We start from the raw sequence: 24,986 nt of genomic DNA on the forward strand, positions 1-24,986 counted from the left end.
ACTTAAGACTGGTTTTGTGCTCCAGGGTCACATAAGATACTACAACAATATGGGCTAACGGTGGTATTATGATATCTTTATTCTTTCTGCTTATCTGTATAGTTGTTTTTATTTAACTGATGTATTTCAATTTGTTTTATCTCCATTGTGCTTTGCGCAAATACACTACTGTTTAAAAATCAGCAAGAAATAAACTGATTGCATTAAATTGATCAAAAGTTACAGTAACAAAATCTATAATGTAAAAATGTTTTCTATTTCAAATAAATGCTGTTCTTTTGAATTTTCTATTCATCAGGTAAGCCTGAAAATATATGTATCACTGTTTCCTCAAAAATATTAAGCAGTTTTAAACAGTTTTCAACAATAAGAAATGATTTTGAACACCGAATCAGCACATTAGAATGATTTCTGAAGGATCGTGTGACACTGAAGACTGGAGTAATGACTGCTGAAAAATGAGCTTTTCTATCACAGGAATAAATTACATATTTAAAATATTTAAATAGAAAATTCTTCTATTTTCAAAATATTACTAATATACTTTTTTAATGTACTTTTAATATACTTTTTCTGCTTGTGTTTGGGTCTATCTGTTGGCTGTAATATAAATCTCTCGGCCCAATCCTACATTAACAGGCTATCTGAACGTGCTGTCCAATAACCGCTGGAGAGAGCGCTGGTGCCAGCTAAAAGACAACCAGCTGTTGCTGCACAAGGACCGGGCAGATCTGAAGACACACATGGCCTCCCTGCCGCTGCGGGGGTGTGAGGTCATTCCGGGGCTGGACTCCAAACATCCCTTTGCCTTTCGTCTGCTGCGCAATGGACAGGAGGTGGCTGTTCTGGAGGTACGTGCCAAGTCCCTCAACTATTGTGGGCAATTAATGTGTCTGAGACAGGACCTCAGGGCAGGGATTAGATGGATGGTTTGGTTGGCTTGCTTTCGTAATGATGTCACTGCTGTTTCATGTGTAGAGATTGCATAGATTAGTGCTTTATTTATCTCATATTCCACTGACACTCATTCATTGCATCTTTCCTCACTCTTTTTCCTGTCAGGCCTCCTCCTCTGAGAGTATGGGAAGGTGGCTGGGGGTCTTGCTGGCCGAAACGGGCTCCACAACAGATCCTGCTGCACTGCACTATGATTACATTGATGTCGAAACCACTGCTAATGTCATTCAGCTGGCCAAGCAGTCATTTTGGTGAGAATCCAGTACTGCTAAAAATGTTTTATTAGCATGCCAGTAACTTTTTCGGTAACACTTAAGAATAGGGAACACATACAGTAGATTTCCCTTAACAGCCTCCTTATTTGCTGCTTATTAATAGTTAGTAAGGTAGTTGTTAAGGTTAGGTATGGGGTAGGATTAATGGATCTAAAATATGGTCATGCAGAATAAGGCATTAATATATGCTTTATAAGTACTAATAAACAGCCAATATGCTAGTAATAGGCATGCTAATAAGCAACTAGTAAATAGTGAGAACTGGGCCTTAAAATAAAATGTTACCACTTTTTCTTTAATAAATTTAAATTAAATTGTTTCCTGCACTGCATCTGCTTCTTCATATTTATAAATATTTAAATATCTGTTTAACATAACACTGCTGTTCAACAGTATATTTAATGCACAAAAATGAAAATATAAAATATTTATACAATTAATTTAATATAATGTTGTTATATAATATTTTATTCTATGTTGTTTAATACAATGTTATATATTATATGACATTTACATGTAGTCATTTAGCAAACACTTTTATCCAGAGCGACTTAGGAAGTAATCAAAATCAACAAAAGAGCAATGATATGCAAGTGCTATGACAAGTCTCAGTTAGCCTTATGCAGTACGTGTAGCAAGGATTTTTTTAAGTTATATAATAAGAAGAAAACAATATTATAGTTGTATTAGTTATATTCTATGTATTTATCTGTAACTTGTATTTGTAATTGAGGTTATTCAGAAAAAATTATCAGTGTTTTTATGTCATTAAATTATACATTTTGTATTTACTACTTTTATTTTTTTGTTATATATTTATTATTTTATGTACATTTACTAATTATTTTATATATTTGTATATTACCATTGAAAAGTTTAGGTTAGTAAGATATTTTCCAAGAAAGGTAGACTTTTATTCAACAAGGATGCAATAAATTGATCAAAAGTGACAGTAAAGACATTTCTAATACTAAAAGATATTTGTTTTAAATAAATGCTGTTCCTTTTTTTTAAACTTTATATTAATAAACAGTTAAAAAATGTATCACTGTTTCCACAAACATATTAAGCAGCAACTGTTTTCAACATAGATACAGTAATAATAAGAAAAGTTTATTGAGCAGTAATGGCTGCTGAAAATGTAGCTTTGCCATCACAAAAATTAAATTACATTTAAAAATGTATTAACAGTTATTTTACATTGTAATAATACTTCACAATATTACTGTTTTACAGCTTTTCTGATCAAATAAATCCATAAATGGCTTCTTTCAAAAACATAAAAAAAATAATAATAATTAGTGACCCCAAACTTGCCCCTTTTAATAATTAGCTACTGATTGTTAATGCCTTCTAGTATAGCTAACTACTAAGCTTGACTGTAGTTAAAGTGCTCATGAGTAGCTTGTAAAGCTACAGTTTTGAAATATCTTTCTCAACACTACTGTTTAAAGTTAGAGTTTAAGTTCTCTGTATGACATTTATATATGTAGTAATGAATATATGTATATGTTCACAGTTTCACCAGTAAGCGTGCAGTTTCTCCAAACCCATACCTGGATAACCCAGTCAATGGTTACGCCTGTCCCACAGGGGTCGCTCTGCATTATGATGATGTGCCCTGCATCAATGGATCAGTAAGCAAATGAACAAACTTTAAACCCATTAAATTCTCACCTTCTTTTCTGATCCTGCCTAACTCCTCTCCGTCCCTGATCCACTTTTTCTTTTCTAATCGCTCTTCTCTTGCTTGCACGCTTGCGATACGGAAGGTACCAGATGCGCACTACTCCTCCCCAGCTTCAGGGGACCGTCGCTGGAAAGAAGAGTCTCATTATGAGAATACAGATCTTTATGAAAACATGCCCTCCCCCAAACTAGCAGCCCGCTACTCTCCCAAATCCATCCGCTTGCATTCATCTTCCACAGGGCATTACAACACACCGCTCTCCACCAAATCTCTGTCCTCTTCCTCCTCTCCCTCAGCTGCTAATACTAACACTAACCAGGTGACTAAGCAAGGCTAACACAGTATATCTCAAACAATGGATATCTGTATCAGATTTGTATTTTCAGTTAATATTAACAAACACAGAATGTAAATAAGCACACAGCATAGTGCATGCATTGTGGACCACCCAGCTCCTGAAATGAATGCTTTTGATCTATAAAATATCCATGTCTGTGTGGCCATGGCCTTGAAGTTCACTCTGGGTTACATTTTATAGGCCAAGGATAGAGAAAAGGATTGCTGCCAGCTATAGTGTAACTAAAAGAAAATGTCCCTCAAGCAACATTTGTGGTTTAGTAGATGTGGTTTGCAGATCTAACCTACGTGAAATTATTTGTATGAAATGGCGAAATCAAAGTCTTTAAATATCAGATGTTTGTTAGTAGCCCACATATCAGTTTCAGCTTTTTTGTACATGTTTCTTTCAACCAATCAGCTCAAGGGAAAGAAAGGCCTGACCACCAATGGGTTTGCTGCAAAGCAGAAGTTGGACAAGAACCAGCCCAAAAAGGCCAATGGAATCAGCAGCACTGTTCCAGTGAAACGCAACAACTCTAGTAAGAGATTGTAACATCTGATAATCTCAAAACGAGTGGACATACGGCTGAAACTAAACTAAGCAGACATTAAGTCTGCATCCATTATCCTAGCTATTACACCACTAATTTCTTTCAAGGAAAAAGAAGCCACACAGATTTGTGGAGAATGCCGGTATGTGGAAATTGCAGTGCTGTTAGACAGCAGTGGATCTGTTGACATGCTCCTTTGTAAACTCAATCACCCCGAATTCTGTTTCGGACAGGCAGTCAGTCAGTCACAGACATCTTAACCATCCAGAGGCCATTTACGTGGACTTGCAAATATTTGGATGTGGTATACTGTATATTCTGTCTGCCTTTTAATCTGCGTTTGTGGTCTTGGAGGCCTTTAATGCGATGAAAAGACTGAATCCAAAAGTTAAAAATGGAAAGATTTTCTGACGATGGTTTACTTTGATTAAAATGCACCATTAATTTACACAGGTGCGGATCAGTATAAGTACGGGAAAAATAGAGTGGAGGCAGATGCCAAGAAACTCCAAGCGAAAGAGGAGGAGCTGATGAAGAGGAAGCAGGAAATTCGAAACCGCCTGACCCAGCTGAAAAAAGACAGGAAGGACCTCCGCACTGCTATAGAGAACAACACAGGTGAGGATGTCAACGGGATTCAAGTTTGATTGAATCTGTAAGTGTCAATGACAAATAAGGAAAAAAAATAGCATTCAACATTAAGCAAGAATAAATTTATTAAATTGTGACAGGGCATTTATAATGTTACTAAAGTTTTCTATTTCAAATAAATTATGTCATTGAAGCTTTCTATTCATTAAAGGATCCTGAAAAACGACAGTTATAACCTCTCCCATTTTTTTTTTTTTTCATCCAGGTAAGCGCTCTCAGGCATCTTTGACAGAGAGACTTAAGAAAGTGGAGGATGAATGCAAACTAAAAGAGGAAGAACGAGTCAATCTGGAACTGGAGCTGACGGAGGTGAAGGAGAGTCTGAAGAAAGCCTTGAATGGAGGCGTCACCCTGGGCCTGACCATTGAACCCAAAACGGCCAGCTCCAGCCCACAGGTCTGGAAAAACAGCAACTATTTCTCTAACATAGACATGATGTAATACTAACTGTAGGGCTGTGTCACTTTCATTTTTTAGTGATGAAAGAAAAGCAGGTATCAAAATGTGTCTTGTTTGTTTTTAGTCTCCAGTGCTAATGAGGCGAACAGTGGACAACTCACCCATTTCCAGCTGTGACACCAGTGACACCGAGACCTGCTCTCTACCAGTCAACAGTGCATCTCTGCTGCGGCGTCAGACACAACAAAAAGCCTCACCTGTGCGAGGACACGTCCTCAAGAAAGCCAAGGTCAGTAACCATATGCTGGGTCTTATGTAAAAGCATGATCCTAATGTTGCATTTACTTTAAGATGTTTATAGTGTATATTTTCCCCCTGTGTGTTCATTCTGTTCCATTTTTAATTTTTTTTTTTTTTTTGCAGGAATGGGAGATGAAGTCTGGCACATAAGTTCTTTTCCACCAACCTTTCATTTTCGCTGTATCTATTTATTTAATTTTTTCCATATATGAGTGATGTTGAAATTGAATTGACTCAACCATAGACACACTATTTTTCAGAATTAATTCTGGAAGACCTTGACTGAGTCCGGTGCCCAGTGCGGTTTATCATTATAGCACTATCCCTGGATCATGATCTGACTATAAAGTGACTTACAAATGAGGAAAACTCAAGCAATTTGTCATAACAGTAATGCCACAAAACCAAATTTATACACACTACCTGTCAATATTTGGGGGTCAGTATAATTTTTTTTTAGGAATGGATACTTTTGTTCAGCAAGGATACATGAAATTGATTTAAGTGACAGCAAAGACAATATATATTTATTTCAAATTAATGCTGTTCTTTTGAACTTTGTTCATTAAAGGGATACTCCATCCCAAAATGAAAATTTTGTCATTAATCACTTACCCCCATGTCATTCCAAACCCGTAAAAGCTTTGTTCATCTTCGGTCTTTGGAACACAATTTAAAATATTTTGGATGAAAACTGGGAGGCTTGTGACTGTCCCATAGACTAGCAAGTAAAATACACTGTAAAGGTCCAGAAAAGTATGAAAAGCATCTTCAGAATACTCCATCTGCCATCAGTGGTTCAACTGTAATGTTATGAAGCGACGAGAATACTTTTTGTACACGAAGAAAACAAAAATGACGACTATATTCAACAGTTTGTCTCCTCTGTGTCTCTCCACGTCACTGTAGCGCCATTTTGGAGAAAATGAGCTGAACGCAGGTAGCTTACGCTCTTCTGTGTCAGCCACACCAGACCTTGACAGTGTAATTTATTTGGCAGTCTATGGGACAGTCATATTCTTTGTGGGTTTTGTCAAAAGAATATGTTTTTTTTTTGTGTTTACGGATAAAGGTTTTTCTTGTTTTGAACGACATGGGGGTAAGTGATTTAATGACAACATTTTCATTTTGGGGTGGAGTATCCCTTTAAGGAATCCTGAAAAAATGTAGCATGGTTTCCACTATTTTATTATTTTGATAAAATTTTTTGGACATTTATAATAATAACAACAGATGTTGCGTGAGTGTCAATTCCTGAAGGACCATGTGACACTGAAGACTGGAGTAATGGCCGCAGAATATTACGTTTTGTTGTGTGTGTGATTGTTATATATTAAAACAGAAAGCAGTTATTTTAAATTGCACTTATATTTCACAATGTTACAGTTTTTCTCCATTTCTAATCAAATAAATGCAGCCTTGGGGCTGAGCACAAAAAACCCAAAATTTTTGAATGGTAGTGTAACATTAGAGGAAAGAGAATTTTATTATGATTTTATGTCATCATAAACACAGAACATCTCAAATTCTCAGATATTGTGCGCAAAGCTCACGGGTCTCAGTCGGTAATCACTTAAAAGTCTATAAAGTCTGTTTCTTTCTTCAACAAGTAGCCTTTAATGGAAGACAAAATCTTCAAGTATTTATTTGTAAATGTTTAAATAAATATAAGCCACTCTGTGTTTGTCTGTTGATGTTTAGTCATGCCTTTCATCGGGCTTCACACTAGTTGTAGAGAGCAGCTTTGGGATATACGTCTTAAGATAAATGTACATTACAAAATGTGCTTATTCAAAACTTGTTCTTTACAGAAAAAGTGTAATCTGTATGAAAGTATTTTACCAGCCTGTCCTCCTCCTCCACGATGTCTGGCCCATTATTTTCAATCCAGTGGTCTGGCCAAACTTTTGGCTATGGTGAGAGCAGCCCATGGGGAACAGGGCAGTTCAGGCCAGGGTGTGGTCCTCTGCTGGCTGACTGCTCTGGAAACTGGGCCTGAAAGTACCGCTACACTTCCCCTCCGCTGAACACACTGCAACCACTGCACTGAAATAGCTGAAACACCAGAACACTGCAATGCATCATACACTGACAGTTATACATGTACTGTATGCTAACACAAATAACATAGCGGGCATATGTGAAGTTTCATTATAGTTTGCAGTCTTAAGCTGTGCATGTGCAGGTGTAAGAGCTTGCAAGTAATCCGTTTGTGAACAAAAGAAGAGTTCAGGCTGTAATCTGCTTTGTTTTGAACACTTAAAGTCCAGCCACCTGATGTACTGAAAAAGGTGCTTTTAAGCAATGCTTAAACTCTTGGTGCTTAATTTAGACCGACTTTTGTATTAATGTTCAAGGCACATTTATAACTCTTTGTTTATTGTGCAGTGAAGTTTGGCTTTTGGTTTGAAGCTACACATTTTCAAGCTACACTACACGCAGGGTGCTGTGTAATATCATTATTTTCTGCTTTGGTCAGAGCTTTGTTTTTTTTGTTTTTTTTTTGTCCAGTCATTTTGTAAAAGTCAGCACTGGATGAATGTTTGGTATCAGTATATTTGTAAAAGACAACATTAAGTCACCTTTGTCTCCAGCTCAAAGTAGAAGAGATGCTTCAGTCTTTCTGCACAGCTGCTTATTCTGTAGTCAAAGTGATTTACTGATTTGACAAAGTAAAATAAAACTTTTAGATTGAGTCAGCTTTCGGCCTCACTTTGCAAAATAAAGGAATGTGGAATGTGAAAAACTTTGCTTTAAATGTCGTTTTGCTTTGAGGGTGGGAGCAAAGACACCATTGTTTGTTTTGCACCTTATGGATATTACTCTGTTTTATTTTGCTGATGACTGTTGCCAACTTGGCAACAAAAGGACATTGTACATAGAAATAATTAAACTGCTTTAAAAATAAATAAATAAATGCTTGTGTGTTTCAATTTGTGTTTGATTACAATGTGCGATAGACCATAACTGGCAACCTTTTTTTTGTGAGACTAATGATGTACAATCACAATGTTTCACTCCGGCAGTTTACTATTATAGTAAACACTAACAATTAACAGGGCCTGAATTCTGTTCAGATTTTGTTTCACTTAAATCTAGCCAAAGAGTCTTATTAAAAAGATGGAAAGTTTCCTTTAAATCTGGCTAACATATCCCACTCTCAAATAGTGTTATTAAAATCAGTGACTCACACAGAACACTGGCGACCTCATGCGTACGAAGATAAATCAGATTATTCAGACTTCTCACGTTTTAGATGGTTTGGTCACGTGGTGTCTGTTACTTTTCTCATCACTAGTCAAGATGGCCTAATCAGAGCTGTTTTTAAATAAAGATTTTTAAAATGTATTGTATAGAAATGTTTTTGAATGATTTCCGTTTGTGCGTCTAGCATAAAGATACACAATTATTCTATACAACGATTATTATAAAGCTCCGCTAGATGGCAGAGTCGTGTGTTTCAGATGTTTACCGCTGTCGATAGATTTTACCGAAGAAGAGAGAAACGTTTGGCCCTCGAATAGTGATTTTGTTTGTCCATTTTCTATATTTTATTCATATCGACAGTATTCTGCTCTTAGTGGCATATTTCGGAAACCATGAATGAGGATATTTTGACCACTCTGAAAATACTGATCATCGGAGAAAGTGGAGTGGGCAAATCCAGGTATGAGATTTAAAGTTTACAGATGTCATCTGATAGATCAACAACAGAACAGCTGCTCATATTAAAGCAACCTGACCTCGCTTTAGCTAGGAACCACTGAATGTTTGTGAATTCAGTATTCTCAAATTCCCATACCACAAATAACACATTTGCAGATGCGTGTTTATGTGTCAATTCGCTTTTAAAAAGGGTCTCTGATTCACCTTTCTTTCCCCTTTTCTCTCTTAGTCTTCTTTTGAGATTTACAGATGATACATTTGATCCAGAAATTGGTGCAACAATTGGTAAGTCTGTAAAATCATATGACTAAGGTTGTTTTATGTTGATAGAGGTCCAAAATATGTAAAACCAGGTTTAAACACAGCAGTATTCTTTTATGTGCCTTTATAATGTAATGAACACAGCAACCTAACATTACAGGACACATTGACATAAATCACACATGCTTTTCTAGTGCATATTTAAAACAAAAATATGGTCATGCAGATGAAGGCATTAATATATGAATAAACAGCCGATGTGTTGGTAATAAGCAGCTAGTTAATAGTGAGAGCTGGTCCTTAGAAAAAAGTGTTACCTTACCTTAAACTGTATGTTGTAGAAGTTCATTGGTTGTTCAAAGCAGTGGCTGTTACTTTGACATTCAGGTTGACGTGTGTTGATCTGACCGCCGTTTTCTGTTCAAAGCCCCCCCGATCCAAGCCAAACAAGTCCAGATCTCCTTCTTTGGCTTCCTCTGGTAAATCTGTCAGTGCGGTGTTGAAATTCAGGAGTACTTCATGCCTCCTGATCTTTCATTCACAGAGTGCTGAGAGATTTATTCCCCTGTCATCTTCACACATACTTGCATTTTTCTTTTATGAATGTAAATCACTTATGTTTATAATTGATGTGGCTTTGCCGAGTGATGAGACAGGTGGTCGAGTCGTGCTGTTTTCTTTTTATCTGTACGTAATAAACCCACAATTCCCCATTCAGCTATAAATTCTGCTCTTTCTAACTTTAGTCGCTCTGGGCTTGTTGCCTGACAAATTTCTGGGTCCATCAAAAATTAAATCTGTCTCGCCATATATGAATGGTTTTATCATAATCCTCATAAAACATCTAGACTGTATTTCCATATATGCTTGTGAATCTTTTTATATTCTCACCTGATTATTTACATTTTTGTCTGTTGTAACCATTTTTTGGGGACTTATTTTGTTACCATATTTGTACCCAGTGTAAACCTGACAAAACCTCCCGAAACCGTCTTTTGAGGATGTCCTTATTTGTAAAAATTGTAAATAAAGGTTAATGTTGTAAAAATGCAGAATGTTTTCAGTTAAGGCTAGGGTTTGGTTACAGTACATTTATAACAATATAACAAGCACTCTCTATTCTATTTCTATTCTATCTACTTTTTATTCTTTTTAAGTATTTTTTTTTTTTTTTTTTTTTATTTTTTATTAAAAAAAAAAAAAAAAAAAAAAAACAAACCAGAACTTGTCACAGCACTTACATAATGTTACTCTTTTGTTGGTCTAATTGCATCCATTGTTATCATTTGTAAGTCGCTTTGGATAAAAGCATCTGCTAAATGGTTAAATTTAAAACATTGAAAGCTAATATGATGTTCTATATGTACTAAACACATCATTTATTTCCATTAGGTGTAGATTTCAAGGTGAAAACCCTGGCTGTGGATGGAAACAAAGCAAAGCTAGCAATCTGGGTGAGCAGTCAGTCATATTTATCCATACATTTAGAGTTTAGTGTGGAACAGATTTATGTTTTACGATGCTTAACTATTTATTATTTAGTTTCCAGGGAAATCATGTCTTAGTTCGGACATTACTGTACGAGACAGACAAGTCTTTATAACGCTTGTATGAACGTTTGACTAATATAACACAAGATGGCAGTGTTGTTCCTTCCTTTTTTCCGGAAGGCAGGCAGCTCTTTTGTAATGTCTTTGTAATTCAAAATATTCATTGCTACATGTTATTTAACACTATCCCTTGACTTTGTTTCGCTTTTAAAGGACACTGCAGGTCAGGAACGTTTTCGAACTTTAACACCCAGTTACTACAGAGGGGCTCAGGGTGTCATTCTGGGTGAGCGAGCATAAACAGTTTTTTTCACTACTATACTATTAAAAAACATGAACAAGCTGTAACGCTTTAGAATAGTGTTTGTGTATCTAGCATGAATATACATTGCTACACTGGAATAGTGTATGAAACACCAAATGTTATTTTTAGTTATATTTGTCTGATTTGATAAGACTAATTGTCTATCGTGAAATTTAAAATGTGTTTTTTTTTTATGTCTTTTTAGTGTATGATGTCACTAGGCGAGAAACCTTTGCTAAGCTGGACAACTGGTTGAATGAGCTGGATACATACTGTACAAGAAATGATCTTGTCAAAATGCTGGTGGGAAACAAAATCGATAAGGTAAGTTACATTTAATGCACTTAATGCTTTTTTTTTTTTTTTTTAAAGCTGTCCTGCAGAGACTTTGCACTCTTTGTCGTATATTTCCTTTTGTCTTTAAAACACCTGCCTGGACCCAATTTCCAAAGCCTGACATAGACAGATATGCTCTCTGTTTGCTTTTTCAGCTTTTTCAGCTTTTTCATCTCTACACTGCTCTATATGTATCTACAAAAAATAGTAGTTGTTCTGGATTGTTAAATACATAATGCTGATGTAGACATGGAAACTGGTTCTGTATATTCATAACTCTAATGAAACCGATCTCTGATTCTGAGCTGTTTTTCTCTGTTTGCGTAGGAAGACCGTGAGCTAGAGCGAGAAGAGGGTCTGAAGTTCGCTAGAAAACATTCCATGCTTTTCATAGGTGAGTAGTCACTAAGATGTTCCCGTCATCCTGTGATGCATTTCTTGAGCCCTCATTATTCACTAATACACAAGCTTTAAGTAGGAATACACTGACATTTTACTTTGGTTTCATTTCCGATATTTCAATTCAAGATTCATCATCTTCACACACATTTGACGTAAGCTAGTTTATTCAACTGCCGTAATACTCACATGCTACTATTTTTAAATACTTGTGCCCATTTGCTAAAAAAACAAAGATTATGCTATTTAATCGAGAGATGGATTATTTGTATAAATTGAGCGTTCATTTATTATGACAGTTAATTCAAGTCAGACTTTACAATGGTTCTGATTTATTTCTCTTTTTCGAGCTTGTGTAATCGTAACAGTCCTGTGTATGTATTTGTGGGTGACGTCCTGCATTCCTCTGCGCTGTGGGTTTGGTTTGTAAGTCATGTGACACGCCTCATGAGTGGGTATGTAAGCAGCAATCTGTCTGAATTAGCCGTGAAGCCCTCACACCAAATGAAATCTGCAGATGGACACCATGGCTGCGGCCCTTGTGCTTGAGGCCAATGCCTTTTTTTCAGATTTAATGTTTCCTATTCGCTTCTACTTTCTCCTGACATTTAATATTAAAGACTAAGTGTTTCTTATGTTTTTGCAACACACTATTATTACCATTCTTTTTTGGTTTTGTATTTGTTTTGAAAGAAATTATTCAGCAAGGCTGCATTAATTTGATAGTAAAGGCTATTTTAAGTACATTTTCTGTCTTTGCAGAGGCTAGTGCAAAGACGAGAGATGGTGTTCAGTGTGCATTCGAGGAGCTGGTGGAGAAAATCCTGCAGACTCCAGGCTTGTGGGAGAGCGTGCACAAGTCAAGAGGAGTAGCCCTGTCTGAACTCTCTGGAACCGGTCAAGGAGGCTGTGGAGCATATTGCTCACTTCTCTAACACACAAACTGCTGTAGTTAAATAGTGCAGGTTAGATTAGTTAACGCATACGTATGCAGGATACATAAACCTTTTTTGGCCTATGTATCTGTGCAAGAACACAAGCAACACTCATATCTCATGCTTAAAGTATTATCATTTAACAGGTCCAGCGATATAAGGACGATTACTGGAAAACTAGATAAGCCTGAGAGGGGACCTTTACCACATTTTTTAGCGATGAAATTCATTTAAAGAACTCTATTGAAGGCACGCTCAACATTTGTATTCAGGAGGGGGATAAAAATCTTGATTACGCTATTATACCTCAGATCAGCTTGCTTCTTAGTTTGTATATTTCTCATAGTGTTTTACTTTGTTTTGTCCCAGTGCCTGTGTTTCTTATTTAGGGAGAGGTAAACACTCATCAGTTTAACTCGACCTTTCAAACTCCTGGAAAGAGACCTCAGTAGAGCACAGATTTCCATCCACATGCCCTCGCTTGATGTCTGTAACGTGCGGAACTCCGTTCTTTCTTTATCTGTCCATCTTTGGATCCCACTTTTTCCTACTGTCAATCACTCACTTTCCTCTCGCTCGCTACATGTATCTGTCTTCAATTCAGTTCTATCAGTTCTGTCTCTGTTACTCCACGTCCCTCTCTACAGAGTAATAGAGTAACCAAGGATTTTGGATTTGTGTTTTACTACTTTTATTCACTTAAAAATACCCACATAAAAATATGTTTTTGAAAAGTTTATAAGTCAAATAGATTAGCACAACAAGTCTCTGTTGTACATATAAATGAGGGTTAAAAAATAACTGGAATAGCATAGAATAGATTCATGAGATTAGGCTCATTTCTTTCTTTTGAATATAGGAATATATTTGCATGCAGATTAATGGACACTTATTGTCTTGACATGTCTGTCCATCTCAGAGAAAGGAAAAAATGTTTAAAAATCCTTAGAGTGACTCATTAGGGTGTGACTGTAGATGGCTGGTTTTCTCACACAGAGAAATGGAACAAAAGAACAAATTTAGAAATAATAAATGTTTGCCAAAAAATGCCAAATGAATATTTCCATTCTCCTGGTTTAATCTGCACTATCCGATCTGGACTATTTAGTCTGTTATGTTTGCTTTAGAGAAACATCCAGGGGGTCCCAGATGTCTGGTCTTGTGTTCGTAGCTTGAAAACTGGGTGGTAAAGTCCTGTTGAGAGCCAACCTCAGTTAAAGCAGTTTCAGAAAGTGTGTGGCACATGTGGAAGGAAACGTTGGGTTTGTATATACACCCACAGAGTATTTTCATTTTTGCCCATTTATGCATTCCTTTTCACTTGTTTTGAAAATGCAAATTATTAGGCTATTATAAATGTATTGTATAGTTTCCAGTTGCATGCAATGATGTCTTCTGTGCTTTTTATGGCAGTTATATGTAATGGTTTATGTTTTGACCAATCACTGCATATCAAAATCATCCTATATTTCCATTGATCTGAGGACTTTAACACATTTTGGTTTGGATTCCTTACATAATCAAATTTCTCTATTTGTATGCAAGTTATTGCTATTCAGCACTAAATCCAGTGAATACATAAGAACGCATTTACGCAATATTGCATGCTGTTATTGCACATTCATTGTTGTATGTAAATATTTGCTGATGATGGTCATAAATATATTGTAATGTTGATGTTTGACACTATAATGCTGCACTTGAAATTACAATATTTTGTCTTTGAATACCTTTCTCTCTCTCTCTCTCTCTCTTTCACTTTCTCTCATACTTTTTCCAGCAGTGAGTTCTTGTTAAATATGACCCACCACAGGAATGTATTTCCAGGCCTCTGTGATTTCACCGTTTCCCGTTACATTTCTGCGTGAAATCTGTAGTGACTGAAGTGTTTGCTTATTCATGTGTTCAGATGGCATCTTCATATGGTTTCCGCACCCATCCGATGTGGATGAATCCAAGTTATTGCATTTGGACAGACAGGCAGGTCCAGTAACCATAGTGATTGCAGGTTTTTCACCGTAGAGATGTCTTCAGAGCCGTTTGAGCAGGAGGTGCGTAATTCCAAGTTGACAAATGAAGGCTTAGCTGAAAGATCTTCTTGGATTAAGTACAAAATGATTTGAAGAAAGTATGTGGCGATCATACATCAGCGATGCTTTGCGGTGTCTGTACTGTATTGTTCTTATATGACTGGCTGTCCATACTAGTCCTGTAATTCAGTATGTTATATTTCCCCTGAAGATTTCTCTATAAATGCTCCCACCTGCCAGTTTCACCTTTCTCTTGGATGAGGAAGGGATGTTCCAGGCACAATATTATAATTGCATAATATAATACTGAGGCCTAATTATTTTGCTGGTTAGGGTAGCTAAAAAGCCTGGTTTGGACCAGTATGCTGAGGATCAGTGTCCAAAATTCAACATGTGCAGGTGACCAGACATTCTGGTCTTTTCAGGGTAAGGAGGATATAAATCAACTTTCTTAGGTCCCTTTGTTGAGCTTTTAATGCTGTATTTCTTTATGTTCAGCCATTTTAGGTAACTCAGTTTTAGTAAATTATTGTTTGTTTGCATTATCTTTTTATATTAGGCAGAAATCTGTGGAATTTCATGAAAAGTTGTTCTAAATCTCCAAAGCTGAAGTATTGCACTCTTAATTTGATCTTAATGCATAATACAAAAATAACTTTGCAAGTTGCTGAGGTCTGAGGCAGTGTTAATTTTTCCTTGTTTTTTTGAGAAAAATATCCTGTAAATATCAATAATTTCATCATATATTAATTTTAGTCAGATTTAGAGTGTCTAAAATGGCATCAAATTTTAAATGGTGAAAATAAGTTCTTTTTTACCTTTATTATGGCAGAATAGTGGAGAGCAGACAGGAAACGAAGCAGGAAAGAGAGGGATAGGGATCAGGAAAGGTCCTCGAGTCAGGATTCGAACTCGGAATGCCTGTATCAAAACAGGTTTGGCACACTTGCCTACGAGTCTATGAGCACCGACATTCACATAATTTTTGTGTATAATGTTTACATTGCATTTTACAGACGCTTTTATCCAAAGCGACTTACAGTGCATTCAGACTAACACTTTTTACCTAACGTGTTTTAATATCTAGCAGTGATTGTTTCTGCATCTGTGTTGCCTTTTGTGGCGATGCAGTAATGATTGACTGTTGAAGATCTCTAAGTTCTGTTTTCCAGATTCCTTTAGCTCGTTACACCAAACCAGGCGCTTATATCTGTACATTTCTGCATAGGCCATCAGTCCATGTTTCATTAACTACCGTCTTCCATTCTTTCTTTTCCCCGTCTCTCGTGCATGGCTCAGTGCTCAGACGGCCTCTCTGTGGGCTCATCACACTGTCCTCCATGAGATCATTATGAGACTGCAATGGTGGTTTCATAAGGTGTCGAGTTCCCCAAACGTCACTGCATTTGGCCTGCTCACACACCCTGCTCTCGTTATCAGTCTGATTGATTTGCCGTATCGGCCGGGGGAACAGAGCCAAAGCAGTTGTGGGTCGTAGGATGGTTTACAGAAAGTGCATGAAGGGTCAGGGTTTAGTGATGATTTCGGAATCTGTATTTCACTCTAGAGACACATTTAGCACATCGTGCTGTGTATAAACCGAAGGAACGTTTTCATTAGAGTTCTACGGTAAATGCTTCTTAATGGGGGGTGAAATGCGGGGTTTCTTTGTACCACATATTCTCTAGTTATTGATGGCATATTTGGCCAGATTTGAAGCCTCGGTTGAGCGTGACATTGGTCTGAAAAGCAATTTGCTTGGCTGCCGTCCATTTCCAAATCCTTCTTAACCTAGAATAAGATTCTATCTGGATCTGAAACACTATTTATGTTAAGTATCAAGTTGATTAGAAATGTCTGTGGTAATGCGTGTAATTTTTTGCAATAATCCTCTACAACTGTCATATTCATTTCCCTCCAAGTGTTTAAAATACAGGAACTGTCAGAATAACCACGGTTTATTCTTTCTAGATAAATCGCCTAGTTCTTCTGAGTAGTTGGATATGTATCTTGGAAGTTCATATTGGTCACAATGCAGAAACAGCTCACAAGCTTTTTGCGGCTTTTTAATGCCATTATTGCAGCTCAAAGTCTCACTTAATCCCTAAATTGTTCTTTTAATAAGTTTTGGTTGGTTGTAACAACTTGTGCTATCACTATACTGAAACATTCTAGTAACTTACAGCATTACAAATCTATATACTGTGCATCAACCCTGCACAATCTGAAAAGAGCCTAAAAAAAAAAAAAATCTCACTGCATATTACTAACTTAAGACAGTCGTTCTAAAACTGGGGATGTCCAACAAAATGTCATAGCAATTTGTATCTTTTTTACATTTTGGTAAATTGGTGGCTAATTTTTATGAATCCGGATGATCTCATTTGTGCATTTCTGTATGATCTGTTTATACCCCAGTGGTAGTTATGCTTACTTTTATTCTAAAAATTGAAGATTCACACTGTACAAATTCATATGAAATCACACTATAAATAAAGATCAGTTTGGGGCCTCAGCAAACTTCCAAGGAGGCTATAGGATGACTTAATTATATTATGAAAAATCTCAGTACAAATGCTAAACAGACAAACAAAAATTGTAAACTGAAATCATATTCTTAATGTATTCACATTCCCCTTCCAACCTAGTAGTTAATTATTTCAGTATATAATTATTTCAGCACTCTCCATTTCAGTTAACAAAAATCCGATACTTGAAACTATCATAATTACAGCAGAAATACCAGAGGAATTATTATGTTATTTAGTATAGGGATCCTTCTGATATAGTGGTGGTTTACAATGTCAAGTGAAAGAGGTTTGGAACCACTGCCTTAAAGGGGTCATGAACGGAGAAAGCAAAATTCCTCTGATCTCTAGATATATAAGAGGTCATTGTACTATTAAAAACTTCCTGTAAGTTTCAAAGTTTCTAACTTTCTCATTAGTCTAAAAACAACTTATTTTGAAGCCAATCTGCCAAAACGACAGCTTGCGGAGTGTACCACTCTATGATGTAATAGTGTGGCTAAACACCGCCTCCGCAGAAGTTCATCAATGCCTGCTTCTACATCGCTGCCTCTTTAGCCCCACCCACTGATTCACACCTGTAGTGTAAATAATGAGAGAGACAAACACAGGTCTACGCAGAAACAAAACAATAAAGATGCTCCGAAGACAACAGGATGCTATGCAGTGCCAAATTCTGATCCCAACGTTAGGAGAGAGTGTATAAACTTTATTTTTAATGAAGATCCAGACCACGTCAGTAAGCACTCTTTCCTTTGTTCTCTAAATTTGAACACATATTTGTTTACAAACAAGGCACAATTTGACACAGGATTTTCAGAAAGATTGAAACTAAAAGAAGACACTGTACCGACTATACTGGATCTGACAGGAATGTCGATGAGTGTGGGTTACTGTTTTTATCACATGGTCATTATTGCTATGTACTGACTACCTAAATCACTGCAGCGTCCATCTATGAAAAACTTCAAAACTGTTAGCCAATCATAGCAGTGGGCATTTATTTCTGAGTCTGTTATCCACCACACCTGTTCAAACAGAGCGTTCCAATGAGGGGGTCAAAAATAGCCGATTACTTCTAAATTAGGACATATTTTGATGTAAAATATTGACTTTATAAGTAGACATCAGAGAACCGTGCATACAAAATAAAAAACAAACACAGTTCAAGACCCCTTTAAAGGTTATATAGGATACTTGTGTGCACTATTCAGGGTAGATATGGCACACTGGTTTACCTTTAGAGGATACTGTCCCAGTAACAAGTTACAGTTACTTCTTATATTGTGGCTGCTGCTGAGAGCTGACCAACCAGCTGATTAAGCCAGATATTTTGGGCTAAATTTCATTTACACACAGTTGAGAGAATTAAGCAGAGATATAATAATAAAATGACTCGGAACATACACAGAGCTTTTTAAACTTGCATGTACTGTATAAAGAAGCTCACTGTTTGGTCCCTGACTTCAATCTTTAAAACAAACTTTTCATTTCTCTGCTCTGGACAAATGACGGTCCTGGCTGTAAAATCTGTTGCGCACAATTTAGATTTGGCTGGGCTGGCCACTCTCTCAAATCCATCCATCGTTTTCAATCTCTAAATTTGACAGAGCTCTGACATCCCATCCCCATGTTGCGTGTATTTTATTTTTTGATGTTTTTTTTACTGTCATTGGATGTGCGGCAGCGCTTTCCTCATCAATAAAAAGGAAATGAATAATGCTGTCAAAATTCCATAATGCTAGATCTACCACATGAATTCTGACGTGACCGTGACCATCCGTCTTCTGCCCCTCAAGTATTGATTTAGTGGTGATGGAAAATAAAAGACCCTACACTGAAAGGAAAAAAGTCCTTTGCTCTCAAAGTCAGTGGGACATGGGAGGCCAGAGCATGAATTAGTGGCTTCATTCATCTTTAGCAGATCTGTGGCTTTCAGTGTGCTCCCATGTGACATCCCGTTGGCCCGGGTGTGCTCAGTGGGATTCCTGGAGCATTCTGTCATTCACTCCACACGTACATGCACACATAAAGACTACCAGATTGACTACTAAAGTATAGAGCGCTGTAGCCACAGGCTTCTATGATAAACTAATCACATTGTATCAACACACAGAGGGTGTAAGCTTTCCTCGAGCAGAAGAGGCAGTGCCATGGAAAAACCGCATGTTTCTCTGAGACAGTCCCTTTTCTGTGTTCCTGAGCAATGAAAGGAAAGAGGATGAAAACAGTCTGGTGGTCCTACGGGTCATATGATTGGCACACGTGGTAACAGATTCTTTATTTTGTGTAAATAATCTTGACTTGTGAAGTAATTGTAGTATTTATTTCTCTTTGACTGTCTGATCTTGTGCTCTTGGTGACATGCCGGTAAGTTGAATGCACAAAATTGCCTGAAATTTCATGGTTGGATGTTTCAATAGCCAATCTCTGTGGGAATATAATATGGAACCCATCATATTGTGTAATACTGGTGTGGTTAAAAGTAGCAGTAAATCACTAGTGTGTTTTTACTTGTCTGTCCCAGGTTGTGGATAACCTGTCTGTTTTTTCTTACTGCTCCTAACAGGCCAGTCTGATTTAACTGCATCAGATTCACTTTAGGTCACTTGTTAATGCACAAACTATGATTTGTTGGCTCAATTAAATTTTTTACCCTGCATGGTACAAAAATCCATCTTTCTGAGCATGTTGTGAGTGCAAGTAATTCTTTCTTACACTTCTGGCTTTAAAAGTGCAAAAGCAGCCCTGCTTTGAGGTGCTTTCGACTGCACTGCTGGAGGTCTCAAGTCTGATTTCACCTTTGGCAAGGTTTAGTGCTAAAATGTTTACATTTGGCCAATCAAGCTCCAGACAGTAGCGCCTACACTAGAGTGAGGTCATGTGTCCTGCCACCAGCAGCATTATTATAAGTCTACAGCACATAACAGACCTTGTAGGCCATCTTGTCCCTCATTCAGATCCCTCAAAGTTACTCAACAGCCCTTTCTACACTTGATATTAACATTTCAAGTGTCTGTTGTGAGCAGAAAGTCTCTGACTACAGTACATGTATTACATGTCCATTACTGTATGTACTGTAAGTGTAATGCTGCATTTTGATAAAGCATAAAAAGTTTTTTTTTTCTTTTTTGCTCAATGCTTAAGGTAGAGGTCCTATTATTTGAAACTCTTTAAGATAATTCCTGTATTTCTGCTGTAATTGACAAAAAGTTTTAAAACAAGCAGTTAGAAACTACACTCTAAAAAATTCTGGGTTAAATACAACCCAGCGTATGGTGAAATATGGACAAACCCAGCTTTTGGGTTGTTTTGACCCAGTGGTCTTACGGGTTTGGAAAAACATGAGGGTGAATAATTAATGACATAATTTTCATTTTGGGGTGAACTAACCCTTAATATCAGCCCAGTACTTGAATTAAAAGTCTGCACCTCTGAGATTCTACTATCCCAAATGTCAAAAGCAAAGCCTCCAGAATATCAGTAAAAGAGCTTCTGAACGATGGCTATTTCGTTCCAAAGAGGAAAAACTCACGTTATGCTGTCAGTTTTTATAAGTCCAGTAGTTTGTCTAATCTTCAGGCCTGGATTAAGCCATCTGTTATGGTGGAGACCTCGTAGGACCTTTGATGGTTAGCAATTGTTTGACTGGAAAGTGGAGTGTTTCAGTGAACTACACTGGACGTCAGAGGATCTAGAGAAACATATATTACCATCATAGAGCGATTCCCAGGCACATCTCTCTGTTTTATTGTCTTTTTATTGCTTTGGATAGACGACAGAGAGCAAGAGCCCTATTTGTAATGTGATGTGCATGTGCACAAAGATTCAATGTTGATTCAATTATGTTGGCCAATCAATCATTTTTCAGGAGCAAAACAAAGATAGAAGCGGAAAAGTTGCAGTCTGGCCCGACTTTTCTTTTTTTCCCCCCTGGAGAACTAACCTCTTTTGTTTGATGACTGACTGTGTAATTGAAAAAATTGTTTTGCTGTCAGAAGATTTATTTAGAGATAAGGCCTCTATCAAACTCTAGTTCTGGTCTTTGGACTCGTTTCTCCTCGCTTAAAGAGCACTGAGCTCTCTTAATGTGTTGTAAAGTGACTCCTGCTCACCACAAGTCTCCCGCCGTGGAGTTTAAATCCAGACATCAGGGTTATATAAAAAATACAAACACATAAAGACATGTTTAAAAATGAGTGAGTTAGGGAGCAAATCAGTGTTTGAAGGGCCAGGGGCCTGCCTGTGGAAAGTGTCTGTCAGCATATGGATTTATGAAGCCATCATAGCACTCGTGTATGAGCGCTGCCCCAAAATACCCACTGGCAAAGTGATGCCACATTGCCTGCCAAGATTACTTGTGTAATTGTGGATTCCCTAAGAGAAAATATGTCACATTAAGTGTAAGAGAAAGTGTGTGAGTGAGAGTGCAACAATTATTAAACCTGTCATTTGGCCATAGGCATGAGGCCGCAGGTAATCACAGCCATATGCTGATATTCAGACCAACAGCATGATTACAAGTGTATTGCTTTTATTCAAAACACAATAAATTAAAACAGAGTAACTTATACATTTATACTTACTTATGCTTATGCATTTAGTTTTTGAACTAATTATTTGAGTGAATCATTCAATGACTCATAAAAGCACCAAGGCTGCATCCAAAAAGGTACTTCTTTTGAACAAGCAATTACTTTGTGACCCTTAAATTTTTTTATATTGTATGAATGTGTATAGTATGAATGTAATGTGAGCATAACACATTAATCATGGCCTAATGTATGGTAACTAAGAGGCGCTGCAAATGAAAAAAAAAACATGAGCAAATTAAGAAAATATCTTCATCAATTTGACTGCAAATATTCACAACTTAAGCAAATACAGAAGCGTGCTGCAAATATGCAAAGATCACATCGCAAATGTAAGGAAACCGCAATAAGTGACGAACCTGTCTGGGACATGCTTATCAACATCTACTCTGAAAGGTGAGATTTTTGTTTGTTTTAACATCCTGATCATATGATTCCTTAGCTTTTTTGGATATTATATATTATATTAATATACTGGATATTATATACAGTAGTATAATATTAGTATAATATTAGCCTAAATAAGCTGATGAAATACACAATTACTGTAACCGTGGAACGTTATGTAAGCTGGCTAACTTCATTTACAAAAATTAACCATGGTGACCACAAATAAAACATGGTTATACTTTTACTATGATAAAACCATGGTTAATTTTCATAAGGGTTGTTGGGGTTCCCTTGGAACATTTCTGCTGTGGTGTGTGCTACTTGCAATGCTTTTCTGTATTTGGTCGCATTGTGCAGCACATTTCTGTATTGGGTTGTGTTTCGAGTATTTGCAGTGCATTTCTGTATTTTGAGTATTTGCAGCACATGATGTCAAACCGATGAAAATGTTTTCTGAATTTGCTGGAGCTTTTTCTATTTGCATGTTTTTTCGTAAGTTGTAGCGCGTTGAGCTCACTCAGCCACCGTACTTATATGACAATAAAGTGTCCACTGGATGTGCACTATGAAATCTTGCCAAAAGTAGTTAGTCATCTGTTTTGTTTACTGTATATAGTAGGAAAGTATGCATACTGGATGCAACGATTGCCTTGTTTCTTTCCTAAATAATTTAGCATTTCTGAATGACTTGTTTGAGTGAATGATTCAATGACTCACTCATAAAGGCAGTAACTTGTTTCATTGCTGAAAGTGCTTTGAACAAATGGGTTGAATAAATGATTCGGTGACTCACTCATAAAGACAATTACTTGTCACCACCTACTGGATGTAACCCACAGAAAGAGTCATTGAACATGTTATATCAGCACACTCAAAACAGTATCAAATCACCTGTTTCACCCTACTATGCTTAGAATTCAGATAAGGTGTGAGAGGAACTGAGAGTGAAGCATTCCCGACTGATATATTACAGACACAGAGATTGTTGAACTAACAGCAGCCCAGGAAAGAAAAAGGGAGACACTGAGAGCAAAGTGAGTTGAGGTTTTGTGTTACAGATGGTAATTTGTAAATCATAAGCCCCATTCAGAGGTCACATTTAAAACACTGTGACTCCAGGCGGATGGAAACTTTGTCTGTAATTTTTCATCATGATATGATGCACTAATATGTGTTACTGTCAGTTTAGTTGTAAATATTGTCTGCCTGAAAACATTTGGCAAGCGGACATAGGCATCTAATATGATTTCTGTGAATTTATCAGTGTATAGTCTAGAATACATCACAAAACGTACCTAGAGACCAATATTTTGAGCTGGAGTCTAGACGGTTCGTTTATTGACAACAGTAAGTTTATCCAAAGTGGAGTCGTCGCTGTTACCTTTAAATTTTTTAAGTGCTTTCTTTTGACTCCATGCGACACACACACACACACAAACACACACAAATGAAGAACACTTTGAAGCGCGTGAGGACGTTGCTTTCTTTCTCTTGCTGTCCCTCTCAGCCAAACCGCATTCCAGCTGCAGCTGCCATCCCTTCCATCTGCTCTACTGACGCGGTTCCACTTCACTGTTCTGAGGAATTTATTTAACTTTCGGTTTAGAAATATTAGACAGAGAAACATGGGCCCTGAGGTTTCACCCCCTCCTCTCAGTGTCTTTTATGTTTGATCTTGTCATTATGTGCTGTGTGGTTCGGGGTCCTGATTTGTAATATATTTCTGCTGTCATAACCACTCGTGGCATGGCACTTCTGACCTGGCAAGGACTGATCCTGTTCAAACATGAAAGTCAGTTATTCTAAACAAAACACAGGAGTATAGCAGCGAATATACTTGATTTAAGAAAGGAGACGTTTAGACAGAACGAGTGGAAGTCCGAATGTTGCTCTTTGTCTTGTTTCATAGCGAACAGAGCAAGAGAACATAAACTCTGGAGAACTTACATTATTAACTCAAAATGAAAGTAATCATCTAATACTATAAAATAGTGTTTCCCAAACTTTTGTCTCATTTACAACCACAACCCAATCTCTAATAAGGCTTAAGTAGCCCTTCACTGACAGCCAAAATGTTCCTTTAACTATTTATACTACTAACATTATTATTATTATTATTCATTTTATTTTTATAGCAAAAAACTAAAATACCTCAATGTTGCTGTTTTTTTTATTCTTGTTATTTTCCAACCACTGCAGTCAAATATACAATTCGAAGTTTACAAAATATTGCTTTTGTTCTATATTTTACAGTTTGTATCTCCCATGTGAGTAACATGCATAAGATATGAAACTTTTCCTTTAATGCATTGACCTGAGGTCACTTGAAATATGTATTTTCAAGGGTTAGTGTTTTTAATTTTTGAATGTCATTTTTTTCCCCTTTTTTTTCCTCAGAAATAGGGCCTTCTCACTCATCTGTATCCTCCAGGATACAATGAATGAATTAATGAATACAAAAATCAATCAATAAATATATAAATAAATTTGAAAAAGAACTTAAGCTAGATTATTATTATTATTATTATTATAAAAACACTTTAGTATAGGGACCAATTCTCACTAATAACTAGTTGCTTATTAGCATGCCTATTATTAACATATTGGTGGTTTATTATTGCTTATAAAGCACATATTTTGCATGACCATATTCTACACCCCTAATCATAACCAATACCTAAACTTAACAACTACCTTACTAACTATTAATAAACAGCAAATTAGGAGTTTATTGAGGAAAAAGTCATAATTAACGGTTTATTAATATTGAGAACTGGACCTTAAAATAAAGTGTGACCATTAATATTATTATTATTATTACTATTGGTTTAAC

The 24,986-nt window shown here is 36.7% G+C and overlaps 2 protein-coding genes across 4 annotated transcripts in view; both read left to right on the forward strand.

Annotated features, from left to right (window-relative positions):
* Positions 1-5,433, forward strand: part of afap1 (actin filament associated protein 1) — a 47,201-nt gene extending 41,768 nt beyond the window's left edge. For 2 of the 3 annotated variants that reach the window (XM_042735443.1, XM_042735442.1), the window contains exons 10-18: positions 640-851; positions 1,063-1,208; positions 2,752-2,869; positions 3,005-3,241; positions 3,680-3,800; positions 4,266-4,430; positions 4,669-4,859; positions 4,987-5,151; positions 5,286-5,433. In XM_042735443.1, coding sequence (XP_042591377.1) covers positions 640-851; positions 1,063-1,208; positions 2,752-2,869; positions 3,005-3,241; positions 3,680-3,800; positions 4,266-4,430; positions 4,669-4,859; positions 4,987-5,151; positions 5,286-5,312 — 1,382 coding nt within the window. In that variant the 3' untranslated portion in view covers positions 5,313-5,433. The remainder of the gene's footprint in view (positions 1-639; positions 852-1,062; positions 1,209-2,751; positions 2,870-3,004; positions 3,242-3,679; positions 3,801-4,265; positions 4,431-4,668; positions 4,860-4,986; positions 5,152-5,285) is intronic. The other variant, XM_042735444.1, reaches the window with a different exon arrangement.
* Positions 5,434-8,627: 3,194 nt separating this feature from the next.
* Positions 8,628-14,340, forward strand: LOC109100056 (ras-related protein Rab-18). Its single transcript, XM_019113554.2, has 7 exons — positions 8,628-8,829; positions 9,058-9,113; positions 10,482-10,543; positions 10,853-10,925; positions 11,149-11,267; positions 11,607-11,673; positions 12,441-14,340. Exons 1-7 carry the CDS (start codon positions 8,762-8,764, stop codon positions 12,611-12,613), a joined length of 618 nt encoding a protein of 205 aa, XP_018969099.1. The 5' UTR covers positions 8,628-8,761; the 3' UTR covers positions 12,614-14,340.
* Positions 14,341-24,986: the final 10,646 nt, after the last annotated feature.

Source organism: Cyprinus carpio, chromosome B12 (genome assembly GCF_018340385.1).
Source record: "Cyprinus carpio isolate SPL01 chromosome B12, ASM1834038v1, whole genome shotgun sequence".
NCBI classification, from domain to species: domain Eukaryota; kingdom Metazoa; phylum Chordata; class Actinopteri; order Cypriniformes; family Cyprinidae; genus Cyprinus; species Cyprinus carpio.